This window comes from Barbatula barbatula (genome assembly GCF_947034865.1).
Source record: "Barbatula barbatula genome assembly, chromosome: 17".
In the NCBI taxonomy this organism is placed as follows: Eukaryota; Metazoa; Chordata; class Actinopteri; order Cypriniformes; family Nemacheilidae; genus Barbatula; species Barbatula barbatula.
In genome coordinates this window covers 3,119,636-3,132,162 of record NC_136780.1, presented here as the reverse complement: position 1 = coordinate 3,132,162, position 12,527 = coordinate 3,119,636, and the positions used below count along the sequence as shown (strand labels likewise).

The 12,527-nt window shown below is 40.5% G+C and overlaps 1 protein-coding gene across 1 annotated transcript; it reads left to right on the top strand.

The window, feature by feature from the left end:
- Positions 1 to 2,708: 2,708 nt before the first annotated feature.
- Positions 2,709 to 12,352, top strand: marchf9 (membrane-associated ring finger (C3HC4) 9). The gene is made up of 4 exons (XM_079478755.1): positions 2,709 to 4,023; positions 10,476 to 10,631; positions 10,764 to 10,956; positions 11,325 to 12,352. The coding sequence occupies exons 1-4, from the start codon at positions 3,682 to 3,684 to the stop codon at positions 11,657 to 11,659; spliced, it is 1,026 nt and encodes a 341-aa protein (XP_079334881.1). The 5' UTR covers positions 2,709 to 3,681; the 3' UTR covers positions 11,660 to 12,352.
- The last annotated feature ends 175 nt before the right edge of the window (positions 12,353 to 12,527 follow it).

Genomic DNA, 12,527 nt, shown 5'->3' with positions numbered 1-12,527 from the left:
TGCTGTAAATTAGATGTAAAGTCGACCAGTAATTGAGACGCTATAATATAGACTAAATTATAAGTCTGGCATTATGTGGTAAGTTTTCTGCACTGTTGGGCTATTTGAGCAAACTTATGTAAGAAAATGTGCTCTGTTTGGTCTGGTTTCAGTCTAGGAACGCTCAACAATATAAACCCCTATTTCGATGATCACGCATGGGCTCAGAGCCGGGCCACTTGCCAGTTCTCACTTCATATGAAGTACATCCATATGGCAAAACAAGGCTGACCACCTGTCAAGATACCGAAAGGTCCAGTAAAATTGAGAGAGAGCGGGTCTTAAATGTGGGAATGCAACATATGGCGCAAAGATCTGGTGCAGTGATGTGTCATGGGACGTTGATAGCACGTCATCTCTCAGGGATACCTTAACTAAGGTGTTGCCAGCTCCGATGAATATGTTATTTGTTGGATAAGGACATAAACAATTTTAACAGAGTTTACTGCAATTCCCAGTGCAGATCTAGCCGAACAAACAGAAAGAGCAATCTCTCCTATCAGAGCGTGGAAACAAACAAGTCGATAGGCGCATAAATTATGGAACGGACTTAAAGTGCATGTTAGCACAAATATAGCCATACCGGCTTGGCTGTCTGTGAGAAACAAGTATCGAGTATGTACTTGTCCTCTCTGTGCTAGACACGAGCCGCAATCAGCTAACCTAAAGGACGCTTGGTACAACAAGCCAAACACCACCCCTGCAGAATTTCTGAGATACTAAGACTCACTATGCTTAAAGTGTTTAAAAAAAAAAGAGTAATATTGTGATTCATTTTGTAATTTTGGGGTTAGCGCCACTTTTGTTGGTGCCAAGAGATTTCCCGAGGCCATTCATTAGAATGTGAAATACAAACCATGGTTAAAAAGATCATCCTGAAATACATGAACCGATGACCCTAAAGTAACCATTTATTTTGATATGGCTCTTCAGTGTTCTCTACTGAGAACAAATAATTAAAACAGATTTCAATTTCTTCATGTACAGGAGTCCATGCACTTTGCCACAGTTCAATTATTGATGTGCAAAACAGAAACACGGCTTCGTGTAGCATAGCCATGCCACAGTAAATCAACTATATGTATAATGATTTGTTGCCAGCCAGACTTATGAATATAGTGGATTGATTCAGGTTGTGTCATTGTGTATTTGTGTACAGTGGCCCTAAGTATATAGCTTGAGGTCCATTGCATTAGATAATAAAATACTGTATCACATCTAATGCGCTCAAATACAGTCACTTGCAAACAAATGACGAGTCTTTCCACAAAACTCACTGTTTTAATAGTTCTAGCCATGTTTGTGATTAACCAGCTGTTCCAAAGTTCCCAAAAATATTTTTGTGAAATGTTGTGGGGCAACAGTACAACAATTGCCATGTCATACTACCATGCCCTAGCTGTTTAAAACAAACCATGCAATGATGCAAAGGCATTGTGTGAAAAAAATCCATTTTTAGAGCCGCCTTGTTAAAGGAAAAATTCACAGAAAACTCAAGTCAATAGTGCTGACTGATGAAAGCGACCCATGCAGTCACTCTATACAGTATATCTATAGATAAAATAATAAACTCACGGTTTTGAAATATAGAAATCACAAACTCATTACTCTACTTGAAATATAATAAAAGAATTGTACGGTGCTATTTTAGTTGATAATCAACAGAAATCAATAGCAGTCTGCAAAATCACTTTCAATTATCTTAGTCTTTCATAACATCATTATCAAAAGCCAGCCTTTCATGGTAAGTGCGTTAGGAAGTGACATCATTTCTCATCAGAAAACAGCAGCAGGCATATCAGTAAGTAGCCTACACATATTTGTTCAACAAATTGTTATGTGATATTTTGATAATGTATATGTGATTATTGTCCTTGTTATAATTCAATGGCAATTGGACATGAAGAGTTTGGTTCCAAAATGAGATAACTCCGTTTTTAAAATGTAAAAAAACATGTTTTTTATTGGGCACTTCAACTAATATCAATTGCGTCATGCAGTTGGTTTGAAAATACAGCTTACCAACACAACAGTTATCTCATTTTGGCACCAAACTCTCAGTAGATTCATGTTGATTCATTCAATGGATTCTTGAGTTTTGTTAGTGTTAGATGTCTTAGTTGGATTTTCTCTTTCAAAAAACAGCATTTGACAACATTAAAGAAATGGCTATATTTTCAAATGCTGGGTACAGAATATAAATGATTTGTCACATGAAATTGTCAAATTCGTTTAAGCAAACGAGTTCTTTCAGTCCTACCAGATTTACCTGTATAAAGAACTACACTAAAAAGTCCTGGGTTGTTTTCAACCCATTGTGTAAAATGCGTTATATTTCTCGTTCTATTTGTCTCAAAGTTACAACACAAGTACAGTATATTTAATATTTTAAAACACAGCATAGCATAAGGATGTGCCATTGATCCGCGCGCGCTCATTTATATTAAGCGCGTCTCATTGACACGCAGGGAATCGTCACGGCGAGAGATCAGCACCTCGGACAGCGACGCCCGCCAAAACGCGCCGAACAGGCATACGTGGAATCTCCCAAAGGAGAAGTGCACAGGAGCGCGCACGGCACCGAGACGTTTGTAAATGAATCATTTTGATTGGGCGAGAGCGCGCCTTGGAAACAAGGGCCGTGTGTGGATGCGCACGGCAGAACGTCCATTTCGAGGATGAATCAGAGGGGAGCAGCATCAGCATCCCGATCGCATTACGACCCACAGCATTAGCCGCTCCGACTCGCTATCAGATGCGCACGCCCTGTGAAGAAGGAAAATAAGGAAATCTGCGCACGGGGGCTCTCGTTTTCGCTTTCTGGAAGCTCCATCTTTCTCTGAACGTGGCAAGGAACCATTCCGGTCCGGGAGGGGGATGGTGATGGTGAACTTTAAATGGAGAAAGATGCTGGCATTTCCCTGTGCTTTTCGGCCAGTATTGCTATTTTGTTTTTAAAACGCCGAGCTAATGGATACTTCTGAACGCTGTATTTGGGTTGGGAGGCGGTGTCGGAATACGTCGATGAGAAAATGCACGAGGAAATGACCATCAAGTAACGGCGATGCCTCCGATAAACAATAAACGAAACTATACGATTGGGAACTTCCACCTATTTTGGATTACGATGTTGTTATGCTGAAGGATCCCGGACTGTGAATCTGTATCGCAGTGATGCTGATGTTTTCGTGAAGTGCTATTTTGCATCCTCCTCCTCCTCTCTCATCCGTGTATCCTGGCTGTGGATGGTTAAAGCGCTCTCTTTAGACCTGGGACAATGCATTGATGGCCATTTCTTGTGAAACCATAGTCTTATCGGGCGATTATCATCCAGAATGATTGTAACAGCGCCTATTATTATTATCTGTCGTGTTATTTGGGCGTTCGGTCGGCCCTGACAGGCACATACATGCCATCAGACCGAAAATAACAAGCCGAAACGGTGTCCGGAGATTTTAACCAATTACCTTTGCTTTGGACACTTTCCTCTGTGGCGTCAGGGTAGCAACCGGGTTTCTCGTGAAATAACAGGCCTACGAGGAGCAACAACAAAACAACAATACAAATATATGACAATAATAATTTCGGGTAAACAATTTTGCAATTTCACATCAGCCACACAACACACACATGTAGTCGAACATGTTTAAGAACCGGATACGCATGTTTTTTAACGAACTGAAGGTGCTGGTTTTCATGCGATCCGGTTCTAGACGGCCCGACACTGTCGCAGACCCGAACAGACCATCCAACGCTATGAGGGGGCTCGGGATGGGCGGCTGCGGATGGCCGCCCTTCGTCGACTGCTCCAGACGCGATGACGAGGAGGAATACTACGGGAGCGACCCGAGGCCCAGGAGCCTTGCGTTTGAGGAGAAAGACCCCAAACTGCAAGCCGGCCTGGACGCGGTCAGCCTCGCCAGCAGCACAGCCAGCGGGATGAGAACCCCCCAGTGTCGGATCTGCTTCCAAGGGCCCGAGCAGGTAGGCACTTGTTATTTTATCCGATACGCGTGAGCGTTCGACCTCTCTCTCTTTTTCATCCAAATTCCCATCTCAAAGGCAAATGTAAATGGCACATTATATTGCCCTGTCCATACTGCACACATGATCCGAATGAATTACAGGCTGGTCCATATAATCACATTAAGTTCTTTGTGCTTACTCGGGACTTATGTAAATACACACTAACATGAGCACTATATTTGATTATTGTGTTACTTAGTATTCATGTCAATGTGTTTTATCACAAATCACAAAAACGGAAAAGCAATGCGGCCACAAATCAATGATATATATATATCAAGTAACTGTTGTGACCATCTGTACCTTATCGAAATGTAAAATGCATTGTGATAAAGCAGCCATAATTGATCAGCGATTCGTGTGGGAAATATTTGGAGTCTGTTTATCTTACCATACCGCTTCATTAAAGAAACAGTTGTTGTCCTCTTGTTTTGTATAGTATGTAAATAACCTTCAGCATTATTACAGTAATGCAATGAACTACAAAAATAGCAAAAACAACAACGATATAAATTAAGTAAATGTACTTTTTTTTACAAAGTAGACCACTGGGATATACAAAACCACCTAAATTGACACAAAAATGTCCAGAAATGTGTTTCCATTGAGGGTTTGTTCATCTCACTGTACTGCCAACACTGAACAAAGACATGATCACGTATAGGGCAACACGTGTGCTAATAATACATTTCCCTGCTTGAGGGGTTTACAGGTTGGGGGCTGTCGATGCACATGCTCAATACATACACCCGATTAACCCTTTTCATGACTCAGAGGACTCAGTGATGCTCTGTATAGAAATGCGTAGATCATTAATTGGTTGTTGCATTGCATTAGGTGGCGTGAAATGTGTTTAATTAACATCACTGTCACTGACAGCAGTTTGTTCAAAGATAAATGATCATTAAACATTAACAAGTCTTTATCATTAAAGAACAAAACGATAAAATAACAGCCTCATGCAAAGCATTCTGGGAACCAAGATTTGAAAACAAACCGAAAAAGGTTCATGTGGATTTCTGGTTCCCAGAATGCTTTGCATGAGGTTGTTATTTTATCGTTTTTGTCTGTAAAGATAAATGTTTCACTTTAATATTCATTCATCTTCGAACAAACTGTTGCCAATAAATTAGATAAATATAAATCTACAGTAAGTTGCCGGCAACTAGCCGCATAACTAAAGCTAAAAGGTTTACAGTGATGCTAAGATAGTTATGCAAGAAAAACATTCACATGGTCTAAAATACTTAAGTTGTTGGTTATAAACAAGGCTCAGTGAGATGATATGATGGTTTAATATTTGGACTGTATATTTCCTTCACATTGATTCAGAATAGTTGCACTGTACCCTGCATAAAGACACAATTTATTTGTAAATTGCAAAGATATTGGCTATATTAGTTCATACAAAAAAATTTAAATCCATCCTTTATTCATCTCATGTTGTTTCTAAAAACACGTTCTTTATTACGTAGCACGTCAAATATAGCAGAGATACATGTGGAGACTAATCATGAAAGTGAATGGAGACCGAAGCTGTCGTTCTCTTAATGTTCTCAGTTTTTATTTTCGGGTGGACTGTCCCTTTAAGAGATGTATCATTCAATGTAGTCATACCTCAACAAAACGTAAGCTGATTATAGCGGGCTACTGATGTCAGTATCTCTATTGTCCGACGGGTGACTTGGTTGACATGTCATCTGATGAATTGCACGGCATTATTACTGAAAGCGTGTGTGTATTACTACTAAAACGTGTGTGTAATGAGACGTTCGCATACGCATCAGCACATGTTTTTGTTTATTATTTATGGGCCGAACGCAGGTTGGATGTTTGGTCAGCAGCCAAGCTGTGTGACGACAGATGTGCAGAACCTGTGATCCAGTCCTGCATCAAGTTAGCCGTAGACATCAGCTCATTTGGAAAAGTGTTGGTGATGTATCAATACAACCCATATGGACGTCCATCTGATTTATGTCAGGTGTCTTTTTCAACGCGATATGCGGTTTGCTGTAAATCTGCTTCTCAGGTACGTTTAGTGAGCGCTGAAAGACAGTCAGGCAATTAAAAATAACAAAACGATTTTTTTGTCGTTGACTTCAATGCCAGTAACATGCAGTAAGGTCTTAGAAATGTGGATTTTTGATATAAACATGGAAATAAAATTCAAGCGAATTTGTAATGTTATTCGTATTTACATCTTTGCTTATGTTGAAGCACGTTGGAAACGTCTCAAATCATGTTGAAATATTATTTGCACGGTTTTCATTCAAAGTGACCTACAGTGCATTCAATTTAAAACATTTTAGTATGTGTGTTTCCAGGGAATGGAACCCGTGACCTTTCTGTTGCTGACGCAGCACAATAAACCATCTAAGCGACAGAATAAAACCGATCATCAGATTTTGAATGAACTTGTTGTGTTCATGTGCAAGCTCAAAAGTTGTCATTAAAGCAAAAGGAGGACATCAAAAACTCATAAATGCGTCCAGGTTTCAACTTAACGTCTTACTCCAATTGCTATATAAAAAGCTTTTTTCAACTTTTGGAGCCAAACGTACAATTTGATCATGAGTGAAGAACAACCATGGGACTCGAGAGATGAAATATCAATCCACGTCTGATCTATCAGGTCTGAATTCTTTTGACGCAGTCGCAGTTAACCGTGAATATAAACTCTAATCTGATCAAGTTCACACGTTTGGTTTTAATGCAGGAAGCACAATTTGCTCTAAGTCTAGCGTCTCTTAACTCACAAAGGAAGCTTTTTTCAGGGATTACTTTGACTTGACCGATAATTACAGATGTTCTGCCGATTACATTTCGTTTTGGCGAAATGAAATCTGACTTTAAATCTCAGATAACACAACAAGAAGAGGACAGGCTGTACTATAAAGCACAGTATGACTCATCTCTGTCCACTTATCGCAACTCTCACATTGATCACAGCCGCGTGTTGTTAACTAGAGAACAATTTGAGTGAAATTTACTTGAACTTCAGTGTTTGGTACAGCATGTCCCTCTTTTGCTTTAATGGCAGCGTGCACTGGAGCCGGGCTGGACTCAACCAGTTTAATCTTTTAGCGATGGATTAAAGGAAATCTGTCCTTTTTGTAAACAAAGGTGTTAATGTTTACATCGGGGTACAAATCAGCCTGTTGGGGTTTTTTATGAAATGGCAGGATGTAAAGTATCCAGCATCCATTTGAAACAAATTCATACCGGATATGAGAAGAGTGATACAAACATATCAAGATGAGAGACTGACCAATCAGAATCGAGTTTTGCAGAGAACCTCATGTTCATAAAAACATATTCTTTCCTCATTTACTGTATCAAACTGTACAACCCATTATGTATCATCACAATTGTACCTTATTATCTTTATTTTATTTACATTTTAAATCTGTGTGGTTTCAGATGTTTGTAACCCGCTGTATATATCTGACACACTTAAAATCCCCATTCGATTTCATCATCGATTCAGACACCAAATTGACAAACCGAGATGAAGAAATAGAGATGAGCACACACAAATCTGTATTACTTCTCGAAATCAATAATGATTATGACGCCGGAGGATGTGAAGCGGTTCTCATTCCAGTCACATCTCAAAAATCCTCTTGCATTTAGACACTCAACACCGTGTACCACAGTTAACCAATCGATGCAATTAATGACCGCAGATTGCGTTCTTGCCTTGCTGTTTTACTCTTTTCTTCCCTGAACGCTGCAGTACCTTTGGTACGTCTGAACCCATTCACTCTTTCCTTTGTTTGTAGGCTTTCTCGAAAGATCACATCAATCTTACGGTCGTCCATCTCGCCTCCACGGTTCTTCGTCCGTGTTCTTTATACATCAGTTGTTATTCACCTCGTATGTATTAAATGTTCTCTTAGAAGCTTGCTAAATGCTGGCACTAGATATGTAGCTGATGCATGCTTTTCATCAAAATACACCCAGCACGCTCACTCCAGGTCTGCTGTTTTGTTGGATGCCCCGTGAAAGAAATAAGGCTGTCTTTTGTTTTGTTTTGTTTATTGTTGTTGTACATTTTTGTTGCTATTTCGAGACCGCGGTGGGTTATTGAAATTCACTCGTGCGTCCCCCGTGGTGTGATCATGAATTTGACTCAGAAAATACAGCGGTGCCAAACTGTAAAAGGGGTAGTTCACCCGTCATCATTTACATTTAGTCATTTGGCAGACGCTTTTATCCAAAGCGACTTACAGATGAGGAAACATTGGAAGCAATTATAACAACATATAACAACATTTACTCAGCCTCAAACCTGTAGGACTTGCATTCTTCTGCAAAACACAAGAGAAGATATTTCGAAGAACGTTGGTAACATTCTACAAAACATCTACAAAATATATCCACAAAATCATTTTTACGGTTCCAGTTAAAGTCTTAAAATTGCTTTTTATAGCACACATAACCGTGAGAGTGTGCCTCACTCCGCAGTTGCATCAGAACTGTGTATCGATCGAGCGTCTGGAGCTGTAGAGATGAGGATAACTCACGTGTCTTTTAACTGCACACTCTTCAAATCCTCGAGCGCACTACACGCGCTCGTAAGTCTGGAGTCTAAAGCTCACGTCAGCAGCTGCGTGCAAGCGGTGCTCGCGATCGATTTATCATTTGTACCGCTGGACGCTTCGTGACTAATACCTCATTTACGTAAATCAAGTTCAATCGTTGACCACAACACTATCTGAGGGGCTGGGCGGGCTTCCAGCCGTGATGGGTTATTGAGGTGTGTGTCAGATATTAACTGAAATAGAAGATGTGCACTTACCCAGGTACTCGGTTGTAATGCTGGCTGCAGAAGTCAACAGATGATACAGAAATGCCATGCACAGATGGAGAAGGGTCTGGCTGCAGAATTGCACTCGCACGCTCAGACAAATTTGCTTTCTGTGCGAGTGACGTCACTTGCATTCAACACCTGCACTCGCAGCTTCACTGGTTGCGAGCGACAGCATTTTGAATAGACGCGTACAAGCACGACAACATCCTGCGGTGCGGTCGCTGTCGTAAGTTTAAATATAAATGTTTTGTCTATGTATGACGCTATATTATTTCAGTTGAAAAGTCAGTGCGTGGTGTTTGGAGCAGTCAAGTGTGCTGCTTGGTTCTGTTCAACTGCCCACGGTACTCTGCGTGGAGGACCGAGATGTTTTAGAGGCCATGGACACATTACAAAAGGCAGAATTTTCAGCTCTGGAACCCTCCAGTTTTGTCTTCACTGAAATCGAAGATATGCACATATTCCTCGAACACGTTGTTGACGTCAAGAACGGTGCATGAAAGTGTTCTGTCAAGTTGAAACTAAAGAAACTGCATTTCTTTTTGCATCGCTTTTACTTAAGCGTTACTAGTTTTGTAAGACTATATATTAAAGCCTACCCAGTAATGAAAATGAGTAGATTGTAAATTGACGCATTTAAAATAAAAACTCATATAACTTGCATAAGCTTTAAGGTTTTTTATTTTAGTTTAGCGGAAATGTTCTGTTCAGGATCCATGTTTTTTGTCACATCCATAACACTTTCAATGGAAAGCTTGTGCATAGACTGATGTCTGGACTCTATCATCAGGGGTTTGGTAAAATATAAACAGATGATTCTATATTTTGATAATATAGACATTCAATGAGAATTTACAAGTCAATAAAATGTCACATCCATAACACTGGAGTTGCCCACCTGGTAATAGACTTAAATTTAATACATATAACAACAGTCATACATAATGTTCATTTGAGGAATTGATATCTTAGACAGAACAATCAAAAATGTACAAAATAAACAGAACACACGTGGACCTGAGAAACTTGTGACGTTTACAGTTATGCATTTGGCACATGCTTTTATCTAAAGTGACTTACAGTGCGTTACATAATATACATTCGATCTCAAGGGACATTCACCCCCAAATGTTTTTTTTATCATTATTTATTCACCCTCATGTCCTTTCAAACTTGTATGACTTTATTCCGCTGCAAAACACAATTTTTTGAAGAATGTCAGTAACCAGACCACATTGGCCCTCATTGACTTCCATTTGAACGGACACAAAACCAAACATCATCTTTTGTATTTCACAGAAGAGTCATACACAGGTTTTGAACGACATGAGGTCAGAATTGTAATTTTTGAGACTATATCAGAATATTCAGTAATGTCACAATCCATTGTAATTCCATCAAGCTATGATTTGTTAATATAATTGGACAGCATTGGGAAAAAGGAGAAAAGAACACAAGAAATTTGCTTCTGAAATAGAGAGACTCATTACATATACACGATAGCTAATGAATCATGCACACAAGAGACACATAGAGACGTATAAGCATTATCAAAGTAAACCGATGTTCATTGAATTCTGTTGTGCCCTGTCTGCAGGGGGAGCTCTTGAGTCCGTGCCGCTGCGACGGCTCGGTCCGCTGTACTCACCAGCCCTGTCTGATTCGCTGGATCAGCGAGAGAGGCTCTTGGAGCTGCGAGCTCTGCTACTTCAAGTACCAAGTTCTGGCCATCAGCACCAAGAATCCACTGCAGGTAAACCATCAGCCGGTTCCTCAAGCTGTGAAATATCTGGGTCAGGGCTAAGCACTGGCTGCCTTTTTCTTTATAGTCATCTAGCAGCACAGCAAAGGCTGAGAACGGTTCTTCTCTTGCCGTGTGTTTCAGTGGCAGGCCATTTCTCTGACGGTCATTGAGAAGGTGCAGATCGCCGCCATCATCCTGGGCTCACTCTTCCTCATTGCCAGCATCTCGTGGCTGGTCTGGTCTTCTCTCAGCCCATCTGCCAAATGGCAGCGCCAGGACCTACTCTTCCAGATCTGCTACGGCATGTATGGCTTCATGGACATCGTCTGCATAGGTGAGAAGCAGAAAATGGTGGATAAATCAAAGCATATGCTCAGATGTTTTTTGATGTTATTTTTGTATAGCTGGTTTCAGATTAAATGGATTACAAGTAACCATAAACGTTTTTTTGTAAAAAGGACATTGACATGTGTGCTAGATCCCCACAATATAACGTAGTTTCAACGTCACACGTGTTAAACCTGATTTAGTTGTTTTGATGCTGCTTAAGCCTTTATAAAGAATTGACTAGAGGCAAATGATATATATATGAAACCTCAGCTGACCCAAATGGAATAGAATGTAGGCGTTATCAGTCACTAGACTGGTTTTACAGTATGAATGTATTTAATACATTTCTTCTATATCAATATCTCCTCACAGGTCTAATAATTCACGAGGGCTCATCGGTGTATAGAATCTTCAAGCGATGGCAGGCTGTTAATCAGCAATGGAAAGTATTGAACTATGAAAAGTCAAAGGACTTAGGAGACCCGCTGAGTTCGAGCAGTAAGGCGGGAAACCGCGGCTCCCGCAGTAACCCGCACGGGCTGGCCAGCGGCAGCAGGGGAGGTCAGCGAGTGCGCAGGTTAAGAACTATCCTCAACCATCACTGCGGCTACACCATCCTCCACATCCTGAGCCAGCTGAGGCCCAGTGACCCGAGGCTCGGAACCCCCACCAACCGCGAGGTGGTGATGCGGGTCACGACCGTATGAAACTGGAAATGGCACGAGATCAGAGACACCAATGTGTCAAGCGCCTTTCACGCAAAGACAGTGAATTGCCGAACATTGCAGGGAGTTACAGACGATTCCGATTTTCCATGGATATGTCTTGCTCCGGCTTTTAAAACAAACATGCGCAAAGGAGCGAAACGCGTAAAACGTTGACATCATAACGCAATGTATTCCCAATTCGGCGAGACTCTCTTGAGCTAACACACTTGCATTTTTAGTTCGACTTCCTCGCTGGTGTTGTTTTTTATGAATACTGTTTTTAAAACGTTTTGATTTTCTAAAGGAAGGGGGAACGTTAAGCGACATCGACGTGTGAAGTTTATTGTGACTTGTATGGACCTATCGTATGTAAAGGATGTTTACGGATGCTTTTGACGCGACAAGAAAGCCAAACATAACCAAACGATCACTGCACACGGGGAAACGAGAAATGAATTGCTACATAATAAAATGTTATCAAAGGGAAGGGTGCAATAACACCTAATAAGATTATACACGGAGAATAAAATACGTAAACGTTTAAAAGATTTGATCTTACCTGCAATAAAGAAACCTGTACATTTTACAGTGAACTTTGCATGAGGGTAGAGTTTTATGCCTCTTCGACACATGGACATGATGAATTTGTTTTATTCAGAATGGTGCTCGTTTGAATAAACACTACTATTCATCCCTTGTTTGTGAAATGCATCCTCACGCAAAAGGCGTTTGTATGTTTGTGTGTCTCAACCACATTTCCAAACAGTCTAAAGAAACAGCTACAGCATGTTTTGTGCGCATGCGTCAGAAAACAGGTATACTTTCATTTTTTGCTTTATTCTTGATGTGAACGATATAATTTGAGGCC